Source organism: Dipodomys merriami, unplaced genomic scaffold (assembly GCF_024711535.1).
Source record: "Dipodomys merriami isolate MVZ:Mamm:240054 unplaced genomic scaffold, mDipMer1.0.p SCAF_11, whole genome shotgun sequence".
Classification (NCBI taxonomy): domain Eukaryota; kingdom Metazoa; phylum Chordata; class Mammalia; order Rodentia; family Heteromyidae; genus Dipodomys; species Dipodomys merriami.
In genome coordinates, this window is record NW_027202382.1 from 28,274,287 (window position 1) to 28,300,360 (window position 26,074).

The window sequence follows — 26,074 nt, forward strand, 5'->3', positions numbered from 1 at the left end:
TCATTTGTATATGACTGGATGGGCTTATATGCTTCTCTTTGGCTGCCTGCAGCTGTCTGTCTGGATTGATAGGTGTGTACGGCCCATGAAGGATGTTATGAGGATCCAAATGGCCCTTGGCAGGAAAAAAGCTCCCTACCCCTAAGTATTAAAAATGATCTTTATGCTGCATAGCAGGCTCCCCGTGCTTCCTGCTGAAAGAACTGTTCATGGCAATTTTGTCTTCTTTGTTTTTGTTTTTGCCGAATTTGTATATCGGCTCTGAAAATGCACAAGAACTTACGGCTGTAGTCACAAGGCTTCTTTAGGGGTTTTCTCCATGAATTCCTTACTAAAAAATTCTACAAGTTGCCAATTGAATTGCATTTTTTGTTTTGTTTTGCTTTGCTTTGCTTTTTCTGGTCCTGGAGCTTGAGCTCTGGGCCTGGGCACTGTCCCTGAGCTCCTTTTGCTCAAGGCTAGCACTTTCCCACTTGAGCCACAGCACCACTTCCAGCTTCTTCTGTGACTGATTGGAGGTAAGTCTCATAGAAACTGGGCCCCAGTGGCTCACACCTGTAATCTTAGCTACTCTGAAGGCTGAGATCTGAGGATTGTAGTTTGAAGCCAGCCATGACAGGAAAGTCCAGGAGACTCTTATCTCTAACAAACTACTCAGAAAAAGAGTCTCGTGGACTTTCCTGCCTGGGCTGGCTTCAAACCTCGATTCTCATATTTCTTCCTGAGTAGCTAGGATTACAGGTGTTGAGCCGCCGGCGTCCAGCTTTGTTTTGTTTTGTAGTCTGGTCATCTTCCCTTCTAGTCTCAGGCCATGGAATCCAGCTGTCCAACTCATTTTTCTCCTCAAATATTAGATTCCAAATCAGTTGTTTATTCTTGGAGAAAGTTATCTATTAGGACTAGATGCACTCTGCCATTCTCTTTATTCTAGATCTTAGGAGGAACGGGCGGGCTTTTCTGGGTCTTTATTTAACCCTGTGCCAGATGGGAATATCACAGCGCTGGAGTAGAGTTAGAAAGGCCTTAACTGTACTTCAGCCTTGGGGACAGCCTTAAAACTTCCTCTCGGTGGGGACATTTTTTTTTTCATGTGTTTATACAGGCACAGCTATTTCCTCTCTGAGAATAACTGTCTGTTCACCACATGGCACAAACAGCTCCATGACTTTTAGTTAGAATACTCAATTCTCTGCTCTTCCAGGGTCTTTTCATTTGAATTCCCAGCAAAGCAGGAGATGGCAAAGGAGAGCAAAGTAGAAAACAAATTTAGGGATAAGTAATCCTGATAAATAAGCAATACTGTATTTTTTTTTTTTTTAAGATTGTGGGGCTTGAACTTGGCCTGGGCTCTGTCCCTCAGCTCTTCAGCTCAAGGCTAGCACTCTACCACTTGAGCCACATGGCCACTTCCGGTTTTCTGGTGGTTAATTGGAGATAAGAGTCTCAAGGACTTTCCTTCCCAGGCTGGCTAAGGATCCTCAGATCTTAGTCTCCTGAGTAGCTAGGATTACAGGCATGAGCCACCAGCACCCAGCTGTTCATTTCTTATTGCAGCTTAATAAATTGCTATATATGTACGTGGCTTGAACCCATTCATTAGCTCACAATTCAGTAGTTCTAATGTTTAAGCACACACTTAGTGTGACTGATTCTCTGATCTTACAAGACTGGATTCAAGGCCTTGAGTAGGTAGCATTTTTTTCTGGCTCAGGAGAAGAATCTGCTCCCCAGCTCACACAGGTTATCAGCTAAATTCAGTTTCTGGCATTTGTGAGACTTAAGACCTTTTCAAACAAACAAACAACTGACTGCCAGCATGGGCCAGTCAGCTCCTCTAGACCACCGACATCTCTTTCCATACAGACCTTTGTATCCTTAAAACTGTCAGGATTCCCCCATATCAAGTTCATCTCACCATTTGAATCTCCAGCTTTCTGGACTCCGACTTTTGGACTTACATGTAAAGGGTCATGTGATTAGGTCAGGCCTACCAAGATAATCTCCTCACTAGGAGTTTTAATTACATCTCCAAAATCCCTCCACAGCAACCTATAGAAAAGTTTCTGAATGAATAATTGAGCAAAGGGGGGGGGTATATACGAGGTGCCAGGAATTTGGGGGCTAACTTAAAACTCTACTTAATTGGAAGGTTTAGAAAGTGAGGGTATGTGTATGTATGTGTATATACATGTATGAGAGAAAGTGTGTGTGAGAAAAAGACTTGCCAAATCCTCTAGTGCTCAAGGCCTTTACATAAAATGATTAGATTTGCATAGAACTTTATCCATTCTCTCATATTCTTTAAACCATCTCTAGATTACTTATAATAGCTAAGACAAATTAAGTACTCTGTAAACAGCTATTGTTATGTACTGTTAGGAATAATAACAAGAAAAAAGTCTATATGTATTTTCGGTACTAATGTAATATTTTTCTGAACATTTTCAATCTGTGTTGGTTGAAACACAGGTACAATGGGTGACTGAATATATATATATATATATATATATACACACACACACACACACACACACACATGTGTATATATATATATATATATAGCCTCAAATATTCATTCTATCTTGATGTGGACCTTCCCTGGCTTATTGGATTTGACAAGTATTGTACCCAGTATTTCTCATAAAACTGACTGCTGGCTGTCCCATAGTCATCAATTCAATGCATTCTGACTGGTCACCTAGTGTGGGCCAAGCTCTTTCCTAGCTCTTCACATACTCTACCTCAAAGACACGAAATCTAATAGAAAATCATGCCAGTGACACTGCAGTATGCAGAAGACCTAAAGAAAAGAAGTGGGGAGGAAATGGTTTTTGGTTGTCACCTTGAAGAACAGGTGGAATTTTAATTTAAAAAAAGAGTCACAGGCAGGTTACAAGGCACTCCAGGTGTGTGTGGGGGGGGGGGGGGGGCAGGAGTCATCATAATTAAGTCATAGGAGCAAAGACCTTACCAAAAAAGTCTGGAACATCAGTCTGAATGAAGAAGACGGAAAGAAGTGATTAGAAGCTCATGGTGTCAAACTGAGATCTCAGAAACTAGGGTAGAAAGCAATGGAAGACCCCTATGCCACATGTGTTTCCATGATCATCTCCTGCGTCCAGTCTCCTGGCTCAGCTCCGATCATCATGGCATCCCAAGTCAGCTCTCCATCGGAGCTGAATTGGCTTTGTGTGGGAAGGTGCTACAAAATAAAGTCCAATTGAAGGGTCATGACCTCTTTAAAGGACTTTACAGGAGAAAAAAATTAAGTATCTGCTATGGCTATCTGCTAATCTGAAATTTAGGATAAAACAGAAAGGAAAATATTTGCCTTTGTTGCAAGGAAAGTCCTTAGGCATGATTTTTGAGAAAAGAAGCACTCGAGCAAGACTATCCACAGAAACAGACTTTGCTCTGCTTGTTTTCTTACCATGCAAGACATTCATCTGGGTGTGAACGAAAGTCTCACGGATACAGCCTGTGTGTTGTCTGGCATGACAGATGCAGTATTGGCTCAAGTGTATAAACAATCAGATCTGGACACTCTGGCTAAAGAAGCATCTATCCCAATTATCCATGAACTGTCAGACTTGTGTCATCCTATCCAGATCCTGGCTGATTACCTTACGCTTCAGGAACACTACAGCTTTCTCAAAGGTCTTACCCTCAGCTGGACAGGAGATGGAAACAACATCCTGCATTCTATCATGATGAGTGCAGCAAAATTTGGGATGCACCTTCAAGCAGCTATTCCAAAGGGTTATGAGCCAGATCCTAATATAACCAAGCTGGCAGAGCAGTAGGCCAAGGAGAATGGTACCCAACTGTTGCTGATGAGTGATCTATTGGAAGCAGTGAATGGAGCCAATGTACTAATCACAGACCCTTGGATAAGCATGGGACAAGAAGAAGAAAAGAAAATGCGGCTGGAGGCTTTCCAAGCTCACCAGGTTACAATGAAGACTGCTAAAGTTGCTGCCCCTAACTGGACATTTTTACACTGCTTGCCCAGAAAGCCAGAAGAAGTGGATGACAAGGTGTTTTATTTTCCATGTTCCCAGAAGCAGAAAACAGAAAATGGACAATCATGGCTGTCATGGTGTCTGTGCTGACAGATTCCTCACCTATGATCCAGAAACCAAAGTTTTGATACTGTGATGCTTATCGAGAGACAACAATGTTCTTCAGTATCAGAATGAATCAAGTTTATGGGGAAAAGAAAATTTCCCCTATAAATAAATCTCTACTATAAAAAAAGAAAGCAATGGAGGACCAGGGAAGAATCATCAGAGAAAGTAGTAAAAGCAGTTGAGAAATATGGTGTGTAGGCCAGAGTTGACCCTTTACGATGGGAGAGGAGCAAGGAGCCTTTGCCAGCCCTCTACAGCTAGGAGCTGAAGGCCTGTGCTATGCATGAAGGTATGGACACAGAAATAAAAACTGGTACACTCTGTAGGCCGAACGAGAACATGCAGGAGTCACCAGTGACTCATTTCGTGCCTGTGACTGGAGGACGTCCCCTAATTACAGCTTAGTATCCTCTCAATGACTCAAGATATCATACAGTCCTAGTACTCTGTGGCCAGAAGGGACCTCATGGTGCACATACAGACACAACTAAGAACCAGCCAAGGCAAAGAGCACTTCAAAGACCTTGGGCTGATGAGCAGTCTGAGTCAGGAAAGGAAGCCCAGGCCCCACACCATCTGTATCTGCCATCTTACTGCTGTTCTGTGGTGATTACCTCAAAGTTCTTTCAGGGAGCAATGTGCAAAAGGTAAACAGTATAACTTGTCACTCCAAAGGCCAGCATGGAGCTGGGACCTAGTACAAGTAGACTGGAACAATTTCAGGACAAATTTGGGTCTCACATCTATCCTGATTACTTTCTGAAGTGGCAGTCTCCATATTCTTTTGAAAATGACTTCCAGTGCTGGTGGACTGGCTCAAGTGGTAGAATCTAGCAAGAGCAAGCTCTGAGTGCAAACCTCAGCAGCGCCTAAAAAGACAAAACAGGAGAAGAGAGGAGAAGAGAGAAGAGAGGAGAAGAGAGGAGAGGAGGAGAGGAGAGGACGGGAAGGAATGGGAGAGGAGGGGATTGGAGGGGAGGGGAGAGGGGAACAGGAAGGGAGAAGGAGGGAGGAAAGTGGAATGAGGGGAGAGGAAGGAGGGAGGGAGAAGAGGGAAGAGGAGGGAAAGGCTTACAGAGATGAAGTTCAAATGCAAATTTTGTAGTACTGTGGCTTGAACTCCCATACAAGCAAATTTTCTTTTTTTTTTTTTTTTTGGGTCCAGTCGTGGGGCCTGAACTCTGGGCCTGGGCGCTGTCCCTCAGCTCTTCAGCTCAAGGCTAGCGCTCTACCGCTTGAGCCACAGTGCCACTTCTGGCTTTTTTCTTTTTGCTTATGTGGTGCTGAGGAATCGAACCCAGGGCTTCAGGCATGCAAGGCAAGTGCTATACCACTGAGCCACCTTCCCAGCCCCCCATACAAGCAAATTTTATACATAGCTATACTAGAGTTGCCTATAGAATTTCTGTGTAACCATGCTTTTTTTTTTTTTTAACTACTTTCCAGAGCATTCTAGTGCTTTTAATGCAAAGGCTCAAATTGTCTTTCACTACTGGCTCTCAAGTTGAGGGAAGATAAAAGAGCACTGACAAAAAGTCCCTCACACATTCTCAAAGTAAAGCCCTTTCTATTAACTTACCACAGCAGAAGGACTCCAGCCAGCTCTCTGGTTATTTCTACCCAGTTTATTTTCCAATCATAACAAACAGCTGCTGAGTGGAATGGATTCTACAAGCTTTTGTTTCTAAGTCTGGAAGCGAACATATCTTAGTTCTTCTATAAAAGCATTTTTTTTTTTTTCCTGTGAGAACTCTCTTCCTGTCCCTAGTACCTTTAGAAACCAACTGGCAGAAAACTTTTTCAAATGTTGGAGCAAGTGATTATTTTTCATGTCCTCTACTCAATAAAGGGAACAGATACCTGTGAAGAGTCACAACACACACACACACACACACACACACACACACACACACACGGCTGAAGAGTCACCCCCCCCCACACACACACACACGGCTGGCTGTTCTCAATTCAAGATGGCTATTGGTCAGGTAATTTGTTTTACCCAATTGAAAAGTCTTCTACTATTGTTGAAGTTAACTTTGAGTAGAAATGAACAGATAGAAAATAAGGCTGGGGCAGAAACAGACAAATGGAGGGAATCTAATTCCCCAGGCCTCCCTGAATGAAACATTTCCTGCCAAGAACCGTCTACTGAGAGAATCACATCTCCCCTGTGAAGTCCCATCCCTGGGAAACTTCCTGCAAGCAGCTGCCAGCACTTCCGTACCACACTAGCCCATTGTTCTATGCTGCTCTGAGGCTGAGCCCAGAATGTAAGAGGTTAAACTGATACTGTGGGCTGAGGGTTGAATTCCTCAGCCTGTTGTGAGAACTCATAAACCATAAGGAAAACGTCCAGATTCAAAAGGTCATAAACTTGACAGGATTTCTGGTATCAGCTACAAACTAAACTCCTGGAATCAACACTACTGGCTGGCCTGTGTGCCTGTTGGTTTTACAGAAATGTGCTGCCAGGGAAGTCCCCAGCCTGCAAGGCAAGAAACTGTGATTTCTCTGTCTCAGAGGCCATTCCCCCTGGATAAGTCTGCTCATGCTGAGTAGAGGGTTTAAGCCATACAGCACCGGGCAAGGAGGCAAAGCTTTGCAGGAAATGGACAAGAAGGGACACTAGTCAAGCAGAACTGAGGCCATCAGACTGAGCAAAAGTCCCTGTTGCCAGAGCAGAGGTTTGCTCACCTGGCCAGCAAGAGGTGCCCACTGTTATGAGTCCTTCTCCCCCCCTCCATACATTACTACATCTCTTCCTCCTTGCTACCTGACAGCAATCGTTGTCCTTATCTTGTTTTCCCTTTGATGTCCTGCCCTGTGGTTTAGGAACAGTCAAGTTGTTCATTTAGTCACTGATCCCTAAATAGATCAGAAAAGGCACATCTGGACCTGATCAAGAAGAACTTACCATTCCCAGGACTTGGAGCTAGATGCGATAACCAGCCCCTTGAACTATCTTCTCCTAGGTTCCATTTTGTATTTTTTTAAAAAAAATTTTTACAGTATATGGGATAGTATTTCATTAATGGCAGTTATTTTTCATGATATGATAATGGTGTCACCTGACAATGGAGACAAAGTAGACATGTGTCGCTGGGCAATGCTGTCATTGTGCAAGCATCATAGAATGTGCTTACACAAACTAAGATGGCCATGACATCTATAGGCAATGCATTTTTTTGGGGGGGTCTGGTCGTGGGGCCTGAACTCTGGGCCTGGGCGCTGTCCCTCAGCTCTTCAGCTCAAGGCTAGCGCTCTACCACTTGAGCCACAGCTCCACTTCGGGCTTTTTTCTTTCTGCTTATGTGGTGCTGAGGAATCGAACCCAGGGCCTCAGGCATACAAGGCAAGCACTCTACCACTGAGCCACCTTCCCAGCCCAGGCAATGCATTCTTATGGGACCATTGCTATATAAGCAGACCACTCTTGACAAAAATGTCACTGTGGGACATGTGACTGTCCATATGTGTGCACACCTGCCATGCAGCCATGTTATACAAAGTAGTAGAATGTGATAGCTCTTGTTTTATGATACAAACAAGTTTTCCTGTGAATCTTTTCTTTGTGGAATCTTGTCCCCTGTCAATGCAACTCTGATGCTTGCTTTTGCTCATTGGTGGCTCCACTACCTGAGCACACCTCCAATCTCGTGTCAATGCAACTCTGATGAAGCTATTAATCACCTTGCTCTGACCCCAACAAGCCATAGAAGCAAATATAAAATCTAAAGTAGGTCAATCGTAGTCCTCCATCTAACATCCATAGGGAATCAGCCTCTGGATAGGAAAGATGCCTTCTCTAAACTGTAAAACCTTCTGTTCCCAGTGAAGTCACTCAGCTGGGACATCTGTGGCCAATCTCTCCCCACCACAAGGCCTGTGGGGGGGGGGGGAGAGGAGGGCAAAGACATCTGTGGTTCACATCTGTAATCCTAGCTACTCAGTAGGCTGATATCTGAGAATTGTGGTTCAAAGCCAGCATAGGCAGGAAAATCCATTAGACTCTTATTTCCAATTAACCACAAGCCAGAAGTGGAGCTGTAACTCCAGTGGTAGAGTACTAGCCTTGAGCACAAAAGCTCAAAGGCAGCACCCAGGCCCAGGGTTGAAGCAAATAAAAGAAAAAAAAATGAGGACAAGTACTACCGAGAGGCAAATAGAAAGGGGATAAGGGACAGATAGTGTTGAGTCCTAGGTCCCAGGCCCTGGAGGTCTGGTGTAATTTCTAAGTTCCCATTCCTTTTGCTGTTACTATTGCTTAAGATAGTATCAGCTGGATTTCTGTCACTAGTGATAATTTTAAAAAGAGATCTCAGCATGAACCTAATGTTGCAGCTCAAACAGAGGACAAATAAGGAGAGAACTGATCATCAGAAAATGGTTTTACCTTTCACCTGAGCCCAAACTGCACAGGAATATCTTCTCACCTATAAAGAAAAACACAGCAACATAGGTAAGTTGGTGGCATGCAGTGTGGCTCACAGGCCACAGCCCTCCATAACTGAGCTTCTTTACACTCTAATTTGAAGTAGGGAATCTTTCAAGACCCATCTAGCTTTTGCATGCGCGTGCGTGCGCACACATGCCAGTCCTGGGGCTTAAACTTGGGACCTGGGCACTGACCATCAGGTTTTTTGTTTGCCCAATGATAGCCCTCTACCACTTGAGCCAGCAGCTTCACTTCTGATTTTTTGGTGGTTAACTGGAGATAAGAGTTTCACAAATTGGAAGTGGCGCTGTAGCTCAAGTGGTAGAGCGCTCGCCTTGAGCTGAAGAGCTGAGGGACAGCGCCCAGGCCCAGAGTTCAAGCCCCACGACCTACAAAAAAAAAAAAAAAAAAAGAGTTTCACAAACTTTCCTGCCTGGGCTGGCTTCAAACTGTGCTCCTCAGAACTCAGCCTCCTGAGTAGGTAGGATCACAAGTGTGAGACTCGAGTGCTATAATTTTTTTTAATGTACTAGGGATCAAACATGCTAGGCAAGTGTTTTACCTATTGTTAGCTCTATAGATTTCACCAATGCTCACAGGACTGAAGCAGGTGACAGGATGCACAGGTACACTATGGGTCTCAGGAAGTCCTCCCCCATGAGGAAACAACAGAATGGCAAGAGCTTTGTTCTCCTTGCCAGCTCTGAGCGACCAGCATTGACTGCTTGGGAAAAGAATCCTGAGACCTCATGTAGGTGATGTATAAAGAAGTGGTCCTGATATGTAATAATAGTTCAGCCAACTGCATGACACATGATGCTTAGCAATACGTTTTGGTTACCCAAAAATGTATCTAAGAACAAGGAGAACAAGCACAAACACTGATCCAAAGCAGAAAAAAAAAAGCGCTATAGACCCACTGAATGGAGCACCTGCTCTTCTCCCCATCATCATGTCATGAGTATCTTTCAAACAGGACTGCCAGGATCACTGACTATGATAAGATTCAATACACTCTCTCTCAGGGGCAGAAGAAGCTCTGTAGCCTCATTAAGGAGATTCTGTTTCAAATGACAAGTTTCAGCATTCTCGTTTTTTATTTCACTAAAATTTTTTTAAAACATATTTGAACTAAAAAAAATTCTGGGAAGAGCTTAAAATAACCATTTTACATGCAAGTAAATTTTGCCTTGAGGCTAAGTATAGAGATTGGAAATGGAGGAATTGGCAAGAATCACCAGCAAAGTACGCATATCAAGACACTGGAAAAACAAAGACATCTCAAATAGCAAGGTGGTTACTAAGGAACTGAATGTACTACAGCAGAGAAGTTGACAGGGGGCAAGTAGAGGAGGAATCTCATTAAACTCCAGTGCCTCTGTCAATGTGCATTTTGTAATGCACACACATGTACAGCAACGAGATAGGTAGAAGAAAAAAAGCTAGGAAAAATAAGCGTTCAGAAAAGACAAAGGTTGAGCAATGATGACGAGAAAGGAAAAGGAATCATGATTTGAATTAGCAGTAAGGTACTAGAACTGGCATGGTTTGATGACTGACTGAACTAGAAGGTGAGAAAGAGGGAGGAATGAGAATTATTCTTAGTTTTCTGAGTTGGCTATTGTAGGCATAAATTTACTAGGAAAGTACACATATAGAAAAATGACATGGTGGAGGTGGAAGACTCATAATTCCTAATTTCAAAATATAGTAGTAAGCTAATCAAAATATTGGTGCTATCATAGAGACAGACAGATAAGTAAACAAAATAGGATACAGAGATGACAAGAGTAGTTGATGGAAAAAAGATAGTCTCTTCAACAAATGGTGCTGGAAAGACATGTTTACATGCAAAAAAATTAAAAATTAAGTTGGATCCCTTCCTCACCTTATACACAAAATAAATTCTAAATATATAAAGACATACATGCAAAACTTAAAACCATAAAACTTGTCATGGCTCACACCTGTAATCCTAGGACTCAGGAGGTTGTGATCTGAGATTGTGGTTCAAAGCCAGCCCTGGCAAGAAAGTCCGTGAGATTCTTAACTCCAATTAATTAAAAAAACCAGAAGTGCCCTGAGTTCAAGCCTCAATATCAGCACAAAAAAAACAAACAAAAAAACCCCCAGAATGTAGAAGACAACGCAGAGGAAAAATTTCATGAAATTGAATTTGTTGGTTTCTTGGATGAGACACAGGTACTGAGAGAAAACAATAGACATAATGGACTTCATCAAAATTAAAAGCTTTTGTATGTCAAAAGTTCTCTTCCATAAGAAAACACTTGAAAATTTTTCTTGCCTCATACAAAGGAACAGTATGAGATTAAAAAAAATCTGGATTCATATTCATAATAAATATAAATTCCTAATACTCAACAAAAAATAGCAAGCAATTCAATTAAAAAATGAATAAAGGGCCAGGTTCTTGTCCAGCTCATTATATTTACTATCTAATGAACATTTCTTTCTCATAGAGGAATCAGTCCTAGAAGAACACAGCCTTTCTGAGGACAGGGGAAGGCGGAATAGGGCTATATTTAGCCAAGGAAGGGACCTAAGCAGGGAAAGGGGCATTGCTGGCTTCTCTGGCAGCAGCAGGGGAGGCAGCAGCCTGGGAGGGCTGCAAGAGAAGTGGAGAGCAAGATCTAGACTCTCTTCCACCTCCAGCTTCAGCATACAGGTATGAAGTAAGATCACCATGGATCCTTGGCCTTGAGATCCTCAGACCAGCCGGAAAGGGAAATGACATGGCTACATTAGGAAACTGTCCCCTTAAAACCAGACCATCTTCCCTGCAGACCCAAGGAGGTCCCCCAGGAAGTTCAGACTGAAGCATCTGTAAGGGTTTTGCCTGCCCATCCTTTATAAAGGCATAGCAGAGTCATCGCTACATTTTGGTGGCTATTACAGACTGTGTTCATCTCAAATACTCAGAAAACACATGTTCAAGCACTTATATTTCATGCGGAAAGCAGGATGCAGAGTTTGCAAGAGCTTTGAGAGAACTATACCTTATTCCATTCACTTGTGATTCGTAGTATAATGCAGTAATCATTCCCTATTTTCAAGGGTGCATTATAATAACTCCCATAGTACAGCCTGTCTCCAATGGATACCTCCAGGCTATCATCTGTGACATCTTTGGCCAGGAGCTCTGCAGCCACATATCCACCAGCATCAGAGGTATTGCTGAAGAACGAGGTCGCCCCTTCAGAATCACAAGAAAATGTGCTTTGGAGGCCCAAAGGAAGCACTACCACCTGATAGGAGCTGAGAGCACAAAGAAAGCAAACACATTGGGAGGGAGCTCATTAACTTGGTTTGCCTGGATCGGGTGTGCATTTTATCAAACCTACCTCTCATACCCTTGCTTGGAGAATTCATTTATTTGGATTTACAGAACTAGAATGAGATGAGCACTTTCGAGGCACTGGGGACATGGCCCAGGTGATCTGTCCACCCAGACAATGCCATTAGTCACCGCATTCCACGTTTAGCTTAAGTGTTAATCCCAGATAATACTGGGTAAGAAAGCTAAGGTCCAGCTGTGGGCAGATGCTAAGCACAGCCTCTTTTAGCTGCGTGGCCTCCTTGTGTGTCTGTCATCCAGTTGATCTAATCAGTGAGTTTCCCCATGGGCAAGTAAAGCTGAGCCTGTGGAGAGGGCTTAGCAGTCACATGAAGGCCAACTGTCTATAACAGTTAATGTGCTAAGTCTGAAAAACATTTCTAGACAATCACGTGGCAACTTAAAACGGAACTCATGTGATCGAAATTCCCTTCAGTCCACAGGCTGATACCAAAGTTCATATGAAATAAATGAGAAGCCAGGAGTGCAAAGTCACCATGAGGTAATCTAGGCTGACAAGATCCCGAGACAGCCAGAAAGGTAAAATGACATAGGTACATTATGAAACTATCCCCTAAATTTAGACCTAGAAATCCCGCTCACAATCTGGTATCATTTTGTCATGTGTGTTTTAAAAAAATTATTTATTCAACCAAATAGAACGCCCTGCCTATGAAAGGAAGTACAAGAATAAAAATATACTGGGACTGAGTCACACCTCCCTTTCCTTTGCCATCTATTCAGGTCTTATCTCCTGCTTATAGTAAATGTTTGAACATCCTCTGTCTCTAGCTGACTTGACAGCAGAAGTTTAAATGATTTACTCTCCTATTCTTGCAAAGTCCTTGCACATTTCTGTGGCGAAGATCAACCCTCTGTAGTGTTTCTTGAGTTGAACTTTTCAGTAAGGAGAAAAAGCCTACATCAGCACCGAATAGGATTAGAGTAATTTCCAAAACTCATTAGGTCACAGAATTTTATTTTCCCAGACAAATTTGTACTTCCTGCTCCAAATCCCTAGTGCCCCATCGCCTGCCTCCTAGAAGCTCATGAATTCCTGGGTTAAAAAGAGGGAACCCTCTCACAGAAGATGTTGCCTTTGGAAACTCTCCAACCATCTACTAAGTTTCCAAATATTCTAGGTATCCTTAGAGCCCGGTTTATACAGCCTGGGCTCACTTTCAGCCAGCACAAAAGCTACAAAGGAAAACCTGCAGGCTATAAATATCGCCAGGGCTTCCACTACCCATGGGGAACATTTACAACCCAAAGCTGGCATTCCTCTGAACGTTGACCACAGGGAGAAAGTGAATCTAACAGTTCTCTGCTATCCACAAGCACCTCTTCAAGCTCAGCTTTCCTTGTGGACAGCAATGGTGAAGTGCATGTTCAAGGCTCCCCTGCACTCATTTGATTCTGTGCATTGAGCAGAGGACAGGAGCAGCTCCCCCTGAACCCTTTAATGTATACACCTTCCCAGACCCCATTTTAGACTTCCTGAGTCAGAATCTCCAGGAGTAGGGTTGGGAATGTGTACTATGATAAAGCAGGCCAGGTGACTCCTATCACCTAGCAAGGGTGGGAGACACTCCTATCACCTAGCGTCAAAGGAGTCCAGTCTGGGGCCAAATCCTCTGCCTAAGGATAACAAAGGAAGACTCAGTCCCCAGGCCTCTGCTCCCTTCGGGCTCCTGATCCACTGCCCTCAAAAAAGGCACAGAAAAGAATCAGGCATGGCAGAGCTGCTAGTGTCGCTCAAACAGGCGCACAGGCTGAGGAAATCACCCCACTCTCTGCTGGTAACCAGCCCCAGTGACGTCAAGGAGGCAGTTGGCACGGCTTGGAACCTGGCCATTCTGGAAAGACTTGTGCTTTCTTTCTCACCCCACCCCCCTCCCTACATGACTCACATCTCCACTTCCTGTTCTGGAGCCACTGGCCAGCACACAGGCACAAGGATAAACTGTCACTTGGCTTTTCTTTTTGCCTCATTATTTGGCTTACGTATGCCATTTGCTCTTGCAAATTCTCTCAGGCAGTGATGTCCCTGCATCTGTCCTTGGGGCTACAGAGTTCAAGGCCTTCCAGTAACTGATCAGGAATCAAGAAGCAACTGATTGGCAATGTCCATCCCTGAAAAGACCCTGAACTTAAACTAATATGAAAGCAGGGAAAGCCCAAGTTTTATAGTACCCCTAAACTTTCTTTTTCCTAATTTCATAATATCTCATGTTTATTTTTTAATCTCTATTACACTGAGGGTAGAGAGAGGACTAAGGAAAAGCAGATTAGGTCACACCCAAGGCCATCGCCTAGACCTGGTACTGTGAGCAAGTTGCAGCTTTCTCCAGCCCAACCTTCATCTTCCTCTCTAAAAAAGGGGTTGTTGCTATGCGCCAGTGGCTCACACCTGTAATCAGAGCTACTCAGGAGGCTGGGTTCTGAGGATCATGGTGTGAAGCCAGCCTGGATAGAAAAGTCTATGAGACTCTTACCTTCAATTAACTATCAAAAGCAAAAAGTTGGAAGTGGAGTTGTGGCTCAAATGGCTGAGTGCTAGCCTTGAGCAGAAAAGCTCAGGGGAAGCACCCAGGCCCTGAGTTCAAGTCCTAGAACTCACACACACACACACACACACACACACACACACACACACTGAGGATGAGGAAAGAATGTTTCTATGCTCCTGTTATTTTCAAGTAGTTGTGCAAAGTAGTTTCAACTCAATGTGTCAATTTATGAATTTAATGTTCCCATGACCTCTGCAAATAAAAAGCCAAAACAAACATAATGTCATCCTCCAACATTCTGATGCCATCTGCAAACCCAATAGTGTGTCACCCTTATAGGTGACTGGATAAAAAGAATCATCCAAATGACCTTTTCAGAAATCAACACACACACACACACACACACACACAAACACACACCCACACACCCAAAGTCAGCCTGACATAAAGTGAAACGTATTCAGGCAATAAAATGATGCTTCTGACCCACCACCAATGCTAAAACATGTACATGAGTTATGAACATGAAGGACAATGCCTGATGTTCTCAACCCACGCTTTCAATGACTGAAGGGTGAATCTGATTTCCTGAGCTAAACTGCCCAAATGCTGGTCCCATAGATGTTTCTCTCTTCATTTGTTGGGATTAAAAGTTCTAGATTGGCCAGGCACTGGTGGCTCATGCCTGTAATCCTACCTTCTCAGAAGGCTGACATCTGAGGATCACAGTTTGAAGCCAGACTGAGCAGGAAAGTCTATAAGACTCTTATTTCCCATTAGTCACCATAAAACCAGAAGTAGAGCTACGACTTAAAGTGGTAGAGCACTAGCCTTGAATGAAAAACCTTGGGGACAGTGCCCAGGCCCTGTGTCCAAGCCCCATAAGCAGGTAAAAAAAAAAGTCTAGTCTGTGCCCCAGGAAACAAAACAGAGACCTTGTTGCATTGTCTCCACTACTCAACTGCAGCCACCCCCAGGGACATCTCACACAAACCAGTTTCCAAAACACTCCCCATGGATTACTAGGTAACTGGAGAAAAGATAGGTACTGACCTGATGGGCCCATTTTCTTCCTTGGCTTTCCTCAGCCTGAGGTGTGGTAGAGACCCTCCATGCACTGTGAAAAACTCTACTTCTGGAAGGGGAGGCTCTGTAAGTGTTGAAAAGAAGAGAGAAAAAGGAGTTTGATCAAGACAACACACACACACACACACACACACACACACACACACACACACACACACACACGAGCAAGCAATGGAGGCCATTTAAGTTATAATCTAAAAAAATGACACAGTTATGACATAAATAAACCTTGAAAACATTATGCTAAATGAAATAGTCATACAAAAATACAAACACTGAATGACTCCACTATTAAGAACTATCTGACGGTTGCGGTGCATGTTGTAATATTAGCTACTCAGGAGGCTGAGATTTGAAGACTGAGGTTTAGAATCAGCCTGAGCAGACAAAATTTCCAGACTATTATCTTCAATTAACCAGCACACACACAAAAAAACCAGAGCTTGAATCATGCTTCAATTGGTACAGCACCAGCTATGAATGAAAAAACTGAATGAGAGCCCAAAGCTGGCCCTAAATTCAAGCCCCAATCCCAGCAAGAAAGAGGGTGGAGAGAGGTGGGGAGATTTTAAATGCCAGTGGCTAATGCCTATAATTCTAGTTAGAAAGGCTGAGATCTAAAGGGTCATGATTTGAAGCCAGCCTAGGCAGAAAAGTCTGCAAGATTCCATCTTCAAAACACTAATCAGCGAAAAAATAGGACTGAAGACATTAATCAAGTGGTAGAAATACCACCTAGTTGGTACAAGGCTATGAATTCAAGCCCTGGCTTGAATTAACTATTTTGGAGGGGCTGGGAAGGTGGCTCAGTGGTAGAGTGCTTGCCTTGCATGCATGAGGCCCTGGGTTTGATTCCTCAGCACCATATAAGCAAAAAAAGCTCAAGTGGTAGAGCACTAGCTTTGAGCTGAAGAGCTGAGGGGCAGTGCCCAGATCCAGAGTTCAGGCACCATGACTGGCAAAAAAACAAAACAAAACAAAACTCTTTTGGAAACAGATGGTGGTGATAATTTGGTAATTGCACAATATTGTGAATGTTCCTAATACTGATGAATTATATACCTGAAAAGGATTACAATGACACATTTTATGTTATATATATTTTACCATTTGATAAAAAGAAGTGATCATCAAGGGCTTAATAGCTATGTACATATGATCATATAAAATGATGCTTAGTGAAATGATCTCCAAAAAGTGGAAACAAGAGGGTTTTTTTATTTTCCTTTTTGAAGTTCTTTTTTTCTGTCTCCGCCCCCCCACACACACGTTTGAAGCTGTTTTTTATTTCTGTAACTTTTGTTTGTATGCAAGTTTATCTGATTTGGGGAGGGAAGCACAGAAATGGTGGACAGAGGGTGAACTAATTCAGCAGTGACACTTACTAGACACTACAACTTGTGGGGGAAAGGGGGAGGGAAGGAAAAACCTGGGAGAAATGAGGGGGGGTATGATATGGTTCAAAAAGAAATGTACCTGACTTATATAACTGTAACCTCTCTGTATATAACCTTTTACCTCCCCCCCCCAAAAAAAAGTGATGATGGGTTGGATGCTGTGGGCTTTAAGCCAGCGTGGTAAATAGGTTCGTCTTCAGCAAGTCAAATGGTTTGGTGTGCACCTCATTTCATGTTTTCAAGGCTTGGTTCCCAGTGTGATATGAGAGGTGGTAGACTATTACAAGGCGGGGCTTAGGGGAAGGTAATTAAGTCATTGGGAATGATACCCTCAGAAGTGATTAATGTTGGTCTCAAGAAAGAAGTTAGCAGGGTGCTGGTGGCTCACGCCTATAATCCTAGCTACTCAGGAGGCTGAGATCTGAGAATTGTGGTTCAAAGCCAGCTGGGGCAGAAAAGTCCATGAGACTCTTAGCTCCAAAAAAATACCAGAAAACCAGAAGTGGCGCTGTGGCTCAAGTGGTAAAGAGCTAGCCTTGAGCTGAAGAGCTGAGGGACAGTGCCCAGGCCCAGAGTTCAAGCCCCATGACCCACCCAAAGAGAGAGAGAGAGAGACAGACAGAGACAGACAGAGACAGAGACAGAGAGAAGTTAGTGGAGGCTCACTCTTATAATCCTTGCTACTCACGAGGCTAAGATCTGAAGATCATGGTTCAAAGCCAGCATGGGCAGAAAAGTCCATGAGACTCTTATCTCCAATAAACTACTCAGAAAAAGCCAGAAGTGGCACTGTGGCTCAAATGGTAAAGTGCTAGCCTTAAGCACAAAGAGGCTCAGGGACGGTGCCTAAGCCCTGAGTTCAAGTCCCAGGACTGGCAAAAAAAAAAAAGTTAAGGTCATAAAAACAGTACAACGTGGCCTACCTTATCTCTCCTTCCTATCTACCCATTTGATCCCTTCCACATGCCCTTCATAAAGATATCATCCACCATGAAGCCCTTCCCAGAGAATAAACTGATTGGGCAGCCCTGTCTTAGAGTGTCAAGTGGAAAGTAAACATAAGTCTCTTTTCTTTTCTAATGTCCTCAGCCTTGCAATGCAATGGACAGTGGATTCCTACATGGGGAAGACCAACCTGACAGACTTCTGTATCCTTTACAATCACATTTCTCTGATCTGAGGTTACCCTTCCACAGATACATTTCCCAAGTAGACTTTTTACTGAGAGGAATCTCTAGTGGCTGGCTGGCCCCAGGGCTCTCACATCTACAGATGGTTACAGAGTTTAGGCCTCAGATGCCACTCAGCCTGTGGCAACAATGTGTCAGTCACTAACCACACACACACTATCTATGTCTCATACATGCCTCACATTATACTCACCCCAACAAATCTACCAAACAGAAGGTAGTAGGAAAGTATTTATTTTCTCTCCTTCTTAGGGTTTCTACCTGGCTGAAGTGGTAAGAACATCTTTCCTTTCCCATCTTTTCCTTCCTCTGTAATCAGAGTTCCTACCTGTCCTTCTATCCGGGTGATCTATGAGAGAGCCAGTGTCTGGCGTTGGTCCCATGGGCTCCTATCCTTTTGGTTTTGAGTTTTTCTTTGGTGAAGCATAGGCAGCCTGAATGCAGGACAGGTTCTGTGGCACCTGCTCCCTTCCATGGTCTAGGAAACCTGAATCAAGGCAAAGCTAAAGCAGGTTGACATTTTCCCTATAGATTCAACTTCTCCCTTAGGTAGGGAGCAAAGCTGAGGCAAGGAGGAAGTTTTAGAAAGCTTTTTTTTTTTTTTTTTGGCCCCAGGCCCAAGTCTGTTTCACCTGCAATAAAACTATCTTTGGATCCTATCTCACTTTCGTGTGTATTTTTCCTTCCTTCCCTCCCTCCCTCCTTTTGTCTCTCCCTCTCCCGCCTCTCTCTCTCTCTTAATTTTGGTGGTGCTGGGGTTTGATGGTAGTACAAGGGTCTTACACTTGCTAGGCAGGTGTTCTACCACTTTAGCCACATATTCCTCATAATTTAATTTTTACGGGATCTTGAAGTTTTATCTAGGATCAGCCTTGGACTGTAACTGTCCCACCCACAGCCATTCATGTACTATATGCTCAGTTTGTTGACATGGGGATTGTCTCCACCTACTCAGTAGTTGCCAGGGCACTTGGCTCTTATATATCTTTTTAATGTTCTTAAACTCAGAGGTGGAACAAGTATGATTAATACTTTTGAAAATGTTACTTTAGCCAGGTGTTGGTGGCTTACCAGTAATACTAGCTACCTGAGATCTGAGGACTGAGGTATGAAACCAGCTTGGGCAGGAAAGTCCATGAGATTCTTATCTCCAATTAACCACCAAAAAGCCAAAAGTAGAGTTGTGGCTCAAATGGTAGAGCACAAGCCATGAGCACAAAAGCTCAAAGACAAGGCCCAGGACTGGTTTATACACAAAAACATCTCATTTTATTTTTTATTTTTATTTTTTTGGGGTCCGGTCATGGGGTCTGAACTCTGGGCCTGGGTGCTGTCCTTCAGCTTTTCAGCTCAAGGCTAGAGCTCTACCACTTAAGCCACAGCACCACTTCCAGCTTTTTTCTTTTTGCTTATGTGGTGCTGAGGAATCGAACCCAGGGCCTCATGCATGCAAGGCAAGCACTCTACCACTGAACCACCTTCCCAGCCCCCAAACATCTCATTTTATACATGAGAAAAGTGACACACGGAGAACTAGTTCGTTGCATGTAGTGAGGCCATGATCTGAATCCATTCTCTGCTGTACACGTTTCTCATTCATCGTGGTATTTCTTGAACATGTGCATCCACCATAGTGATCTAGCAGGTTTTTATCACCTTTGAGTGAACTGATAAGATCCACTAGGTTTTCATTCCTATTATTGTAGTACTGGTGCTAGGGATTGAACCCAGGACTTCACGTGTACCAGGCAAGCTTGTTACCATTTGAACCCCCTTTTGCTTGTATTTTGTTTCTGAGATAGGCCCTCAAACTCATGATCCTCCTACCTCCATCCTCCAACTGGCACGGGTCACCAGGGTGCGGCCACTCAAAGATTTATTTTAACAAATGTATAACTTAAGAAACTGAACAGTGGGTAAATTAGAAAAAGGTGAAAACCACAGGCTGTCTGGTAGTCAGGGTAAGAGCCTGAGGGCTGAAGGCAGTGATGGCTGAGTAGAGATGAGAGGATAGGAGTGACAAGATGTGGTAGAAACAAGGAAGGGAAAGAGCGTGGGTTTCTGTTCTGGTCACTGTGTGAGTGATGATGACAGGATATGGTAGAAGATGAGGAAGAGAGGAGCTTGGGCTTCCTTGCTGATCACTGGGTCAGTGATGATGTCATTCACTGAGTCAGGAGGAAACTTCCGAAGCAGGCCACTTCTAGACCTGTAAGGCTGAAGCATCTGTAGAACTTTCCAGAAGGCAGCTGGAAATCCTGAGCCAGGTCCTGGGCACAAATGCTACAGGGAAGACATGGAGCCATTTCTTAAATAGCAGTGGATATGGCTGTCAGGGGACCCGATACAAGAAAAATAAGGGCAGCCGGTGGCCTAGAGGAAAGCCAAAACAACTGGAACTCTAGAGCTCTGTTAAAAGTGTGAACTCTAGGATTGTTCCAACAACACCCACATAGGGTGGCACAGGTCCCATTTTCCCCAAGGCTGTGGGATTGCTAGGGACCCTGGGAGGCCCCTTGGAACACCCCAACGACAGGCAAGACCTCATGGAGTGCATTTGCTAAAGGTCTCTGCTATTTTTAAGAAAAGTCCAGAAAGACATTCCAAGCGGGCGGCCGCTACACTCCTGCCAGTGGTGAAGGCAGAAAGAGGAAAAGGCCCAGACCGCGGAACATGTGCGTCTGCTGGACAGTTCTTGCCCTCGGGCCTTAATGACATTTTTCATCTGTGATGCTTTGTTGTAACAGTGAAATAACTGTTTTGTTATCTCCCATTTCCTGTTTTCCGCCTGGGGGGAGATTAACTGGTCACTCTTGTGCTTTTCAAATTATGTCTCTGCTCTTCTCCAAGACAAATAGTTCAAGCTCCTCTAAACTAAACTTCCAAACCCTCAGTCACAGCAAAACACAGTGCTCACTTGGTTGGAAGAAGATGAAATACTAGGAAACAAGCAGGAAGGTTTACACCACTCTCAGTTTGTTCCAGGACTACTGCCCTTTGCCAGGCTAGTGTGCTTCTCAGAGGTTTAAAGGTGCCACTGGCATCTGGCAGATTCAATCAACATGAGATTCAAACTGGGTTTTGCCTTGGCTCAAGCTGAGTAGACTTGTTCCAAGTAATCAGTCCTCTTGACTGCTTGCTTTGTTTCCCAAAGGGCTGCTTTCCTTGTTGTCCAAGTTGTGGTCCTGGAATGATCTGGTCTACTTCCCATGAGCCTCCTTCCTGATCTAAATTCCATCAGACCCAAGACAAGGGATGATCCTATGTGGTCTGGAAAATAGTGGCCTTTCTCCCTGGGTGTGTGCCATGGGAACGGAACCTGCAGGCAGCTTCTTTACCAGTCCTACACATCAACAATCTCAACCCTGTACTAGAAGTAATGACAATTACCATGGAAGTTTAGCCTCATCTCATCCATTAAAATAAATTCCAAGCCAGGTGCTGATGGCTCACGTTGGTAACCCTAGCTACTCAGGAGGCTGAGACTTAGAAAATTGTGATTCAAAGCCAGCTCAGGTAAAAAAGGTTGTCAAGACTCCATCTCCAAAATAACTGCAAAAAGCCATCCTGGAGGTATGACTCCAGGGGTAGAGCACCAGCTGAGCAAGCAAACTAAAGCAAGCATGAGGCCCAGTTCTGCAGAAAGGAAGGATTTCCTTTCCGTGTTTCCTTCCCTTTTTCCTCCAGCATTCTTGGTTCCGAAACTCAAGAACTCAAGTAGATACCGTGTTGTATAGTGCAAGTGGTCTACCTCCCTCACCAGTATCTTTCTCCCTACCCCGCCCAGCCAGCCCCCCCATACACACTGCCACACTGATCCCGCTCTGCTTCTCTGACTATCCCTATGCAAAAGAGATTCTGCCTAATATCTAAACTGTTAGCCAAGGTGTGAATGTCCTGACTCTTCATGATCCATATCCATATGGAAGCTTAGCCAGAGCCAGTGGCTCCTGCCATCTTAGCTACTCAGGAAGCTGAGATCTAAGGCTCATAGCTCGAAGCCAACCAGGACAGCAAGAGTCCCTGAAACTCATACCCCAATTAGCCAGCAAAAAGCTGGGAGAGAAGGTGTGTTCCCAAGTAATAGAACAGCCAGCCTTGAGCAGAAAAGCTAAGGGCCAGTGCTCAGGCTCTAAATTGAAGCCCCTGTACTAGCGTGTATGAGGGCACATGCATGCATACATGCACACACACACACAGAGGCACAGTGAAAATGTGTTTATTCTGCATTTGCTCTAAAAAGGGAAGTGAACTATTAGCTTATTCTTAAGAATTCAATCCAATGAGTCACTGGAAGACACGAACCAGAAATCCATGATAGACTCCACCTTCCCACCTCCCACTTCAGGGCTCTCTTCCCAGCTCACTGGACATTTGCTTCTGTCCCTCAGCCTCCTAGAACTTTCTCTCTTCTCTGAAGTCAGCGAGTATTTAAAGCTCTCGTCTTCATCCTGTTCCCATCAGTAAGATCTGGCTTAAAGGAAGGGGAATCCCGCTGATGACTTTTTTTCTGGGAAATCAACAGCTGCATTTTCCAGGACCAAATCCTTAGCCTAACATTTCTGGTAAAATTCACCAATCAAAGGATTTTACCGAAACAAAGCCAGATCAGGCTTAGGAGAATCTGTTCATATCAACACTTGACATTCTTTTCTTTCTCTTCCATAAAAGGAAAAAGGTTGTTAAATAAAGTCTTAACTTGAATTTTCATCCAATTTTTAAGAGTTGCAAATTCTCAAAAGTAGATAAAGTTGGAAAATTCAGTTTCAGAACTCAAAAAACTTAACCAATGAACCTGAACAACTCAACAGTGTCCCCTGGTGGTCACGAGCACAGCTGTGAGCTTGAGCTACTAAGGTCTATTTAGCCTCTAAAATTAGCTAGAAAGAAGTATCTCATCACCACGAAACCTTCAACTCCTAAATCAAATAATATGAAATGTTCATTGAAATCAGAAATGTTCACCAAGAGCAACGATGAAGAGGATCATGGTCAAGTTCTGGGATTATAGGTATGTACCACCAGGCTCAGCTCACACTAATTTTTATTTATTTTTTTTTTTGGGGGGGGTCCAGTCATGGGTCTGAACTCTGGGCCTGGGCGCTGTCCCTCAGCTCTTCAGCTCAAGGCTAGCACTCTACCACTTGAGCCACAGAGCCACTTCTGGCTTTTTTTTCTGCTTATGTGGTGCTGAGGAATCGAACCCAGGGCCTCATGCATGCAAGGCAAGCGCTCTACCATTGAGCCACCTTCCCAGCCCCTCACACTCATTTGTAAAAGAACACTCTGGCTGCTGACTTATCATTTCAAAGTTATAGTGAAGACTGACACTGAGGTCTGAAGGAGTTGGGTGATGAGCAAGAGTAGAAAATAGCTCTGGAAAGCCAGGCATGGTGACACACATCTGTAATCCCCTTACTCTGGAGGCTGAGCAAGACCTTGTTGAAGGAGGAGGAAAGGGAGGAAAAGGAGGAGGAAGAGGAAGAGGAGAAGGAGGATGGGGAGCAGGAAAGACAAAGTAGGAGGGGAAGGAGGAGGAGGAGGAGAATCAGCAGCACCTACTACAGAAGTCCAATCAAGCAGTTGCTACTGCTTGGATCAAGCAAGTGTTTGAACGTAGAATACATTTTGGTCAGCAAGCCAACAGAAATTATTAGTGGATTACATCCCTGGCCATAAGGGAAATACAAATCAAAACACCAGTTGAATGGCCACCATCAAGAACAGCAGCAAATGTTGGAGGCAATGTAAACTAGTGCAGCACTATGGAAAGCAGAGTGGAAATTGCTCAAAAGGCTAAAAACAGAGCCAGGCACCAGTGGGCCAAACCTATTATCCTAGCTACTCAGGAGGCTGAGATCTGAAAATCTCAGTTTGAAGCTAGTTTAGACAGATACATTTGTAAGACTCTTATTTCCAGTGATCCAGTTCAAGTGAATATGGCTCAAATGGTAATCAGCCTTGTATAAAAAAGCCAAGAGAAAGTGCGAGACCCTAAATTCATAATCCAGTACCAACACACACAAAAACATACCTAAGCTAAAAATAGAATGATGATCCAGTGATAACATTCCTAGGCCTTTATTCAAAAGATTACAAATCAAGACAAAATAAGGCTACTTGCACACCCATGTTCATTGTCGCACTATTCATAAAAGCTGTTATAGAAATAGCCCAGATGACCAACAACCTACAAATGCATAGTATAATATCACAAATGTGATGTTATATATCACATTGTATATATACATAATATATCCAATATACATAATGGAACTATATTCATCTATCAGAAAGAATAGTATTATGTCATTTGTAGAAAAATGGAAAAAAATCAACCCATGTGGAGTGAAGTGAAGTCAAGAAAAGGGCATATCAGTGGAAGTTAGACCTAAAATAAACATATATGAAAACACATGCTAGTCCATATGCATATGGACATGATCACACTGACTGCAGGATGGCATACACAGAAGTGAATTTCCATAGTGTGACCCCTCTGAACAATTAACAGTCATTTTAACAAAATGACGATGGGGAATAGGAAGTGAGTGGATGAATGGAGAGGAAGGGTGGGTGAATACACTCCTAACACTCAGTGTACAGAGGGGAAAATGGCACTGGGGAATGAGGAGAAGGGGAGGGATGACATTGGAGGGGGTGGGGAGAGTCATCCAGATGCACTGTGCACACAAATGGGCGTGTTAAATTGAAACCCCTTTGTACGGCTATTTGAAAATAATTAAAAAGTAAAATAAGTTAAGGCATGGGATGGAAGCAGGACTGAGTCTCTTGGCCTGAGCAGTTAATTGGGTGAATACTAATAACAGTTACAGATGCCTACGTAGAAAATAGATGTGGGGGAAAGGGAGAGTGAGAAATTAAAATTTATCTTTGATTTGCTTGATGGATGGACATGTGAGTTGGGTCCAGAGAAGAGATTGGAAGTAGACATACACATTTGGAGATCCTCAGCATATAGGGAATACTTAAAGCTCTGAGATTGACAAAGGTCGCCTATGCCAAAAGTCTAGATAGTGAAAAGGAGGGAGAGACAAGGCTGAAGAGAGATCGATAAAAATAGAGAAACTTCAAAGAAGGCTAAAGGCCAGGCTCTGGTGGCTCACGCATATAATCTTTTTTTTTTTTTGGGGGGGGGGGTCCGGTCATGGGGCCTGAACTCTGGGCCTGGGCACTGTTCCTCAGCTCTTCAGCTCAAGGCTAGCGCTCTACCACTTGAGTCACAGCGCCACTTCTGGCTTTTTTCTTTTTGCTTATGTGGTGCTGAGGAATTGAACCCAGGGCCTCAGGCATGCAAGGCAAGCGCTCTACCACTGAGCCAACTTCCCAGCCCCTCATGCATGTAATCTTAGCTACTCAGGAGGACTCAGTCTGAGGAATGTGACTTGAAGCTAGCCAACAACAACAAAAAAGTCTGAGACTGTTATCTATAAACAAGCAGCAAAAAGCCAGAAGTAGAGCCATGGGTGATGTGGTAAAGTGCCATTTATAAGAGGAAAAAAGCCAGGAGAGAGTGAAAGGCCCTGAGTGTGCATATGTGCATACACACACACACACACACACACACACACACACACACACACACACACACACACACACAGAAAAGGTGCTGCCAGAAGGAGCCAACACAAAGGTAAAGGTATCTGGAGAAGGAAGAGTGTTAATGCTGTAGAGAAAATCATAGAAAAGAACAGTTTCCCATTACATTTGACAAGATGGAGGTTGAATGGAACCATTCCATAAAGCAATAACATACTTCCTCCTAAATGGAAGAGTTAAATAGGAGGTGAATGAGAGCCCACAGTGTAGATATTTCTTTCAAGGAGTTTTCATGTAAAAAGAGGCAACACAGCCAGAGGGGAACACGAGCTCTAGTCATTACCAAGGAAGATTCCGCAGCATGTTTGGCGGGCAATGCTGGGAATAATTCTGTATGGGGAGTAACTG

At 43.7% G+C, this 26,074-nt stretch overlaps 1 protein-coding gene and 1 pseudogene across 9 annotated transcripts in view; one reads left to right on the forward strand and one right to left on the reverse strand.

Moving 5' to 3' along the window:
• The window catches only part of Susd1 (sushi domain containing 1), a 144,243-nt gene that overhangs the window by 47,083 nt on the left and 71,086 nt on the right, over positions 1-26,074 (reverse strand). For 4 of the 9 annotated variants that reach the window (XR_011369725.1, XM_070011663.1, XM_070011670.1 and 1 more), the window contains exons 11-13: positions 15,487-15,583; positions 11,586-11,844; positions 8,527-8,566 (exon numbers count right to left, since the gene is read on the reverse strand). Coding sequence is in view for 7 of the 9 variants with exons in the window: in XM_070011663.1 (XP_069867764.1) it covers positions 8,527-8,566; positions 11,586-11,844; positions 15,487-15,583 (396 nt within the window). In the remaining 2 variants the exon portion in view is untranslated. The remainder of the gene's footprint in view (positions 1-8,526; positions 8,567-11,585; positions 11,845-15,486; positions 15,584-26,074) is intronic. The other 5 variants (XR_011369726.1, XM_070011680.1, XM_070011689.1 and 2 more) reach the window with 3 other exon arrangements.
• LOC138816907 (ornithine transcarbamylase, mitochondrial pseudogene) lies at positions 3,092-4,150 on the forward strand (annotated as a pseudogene).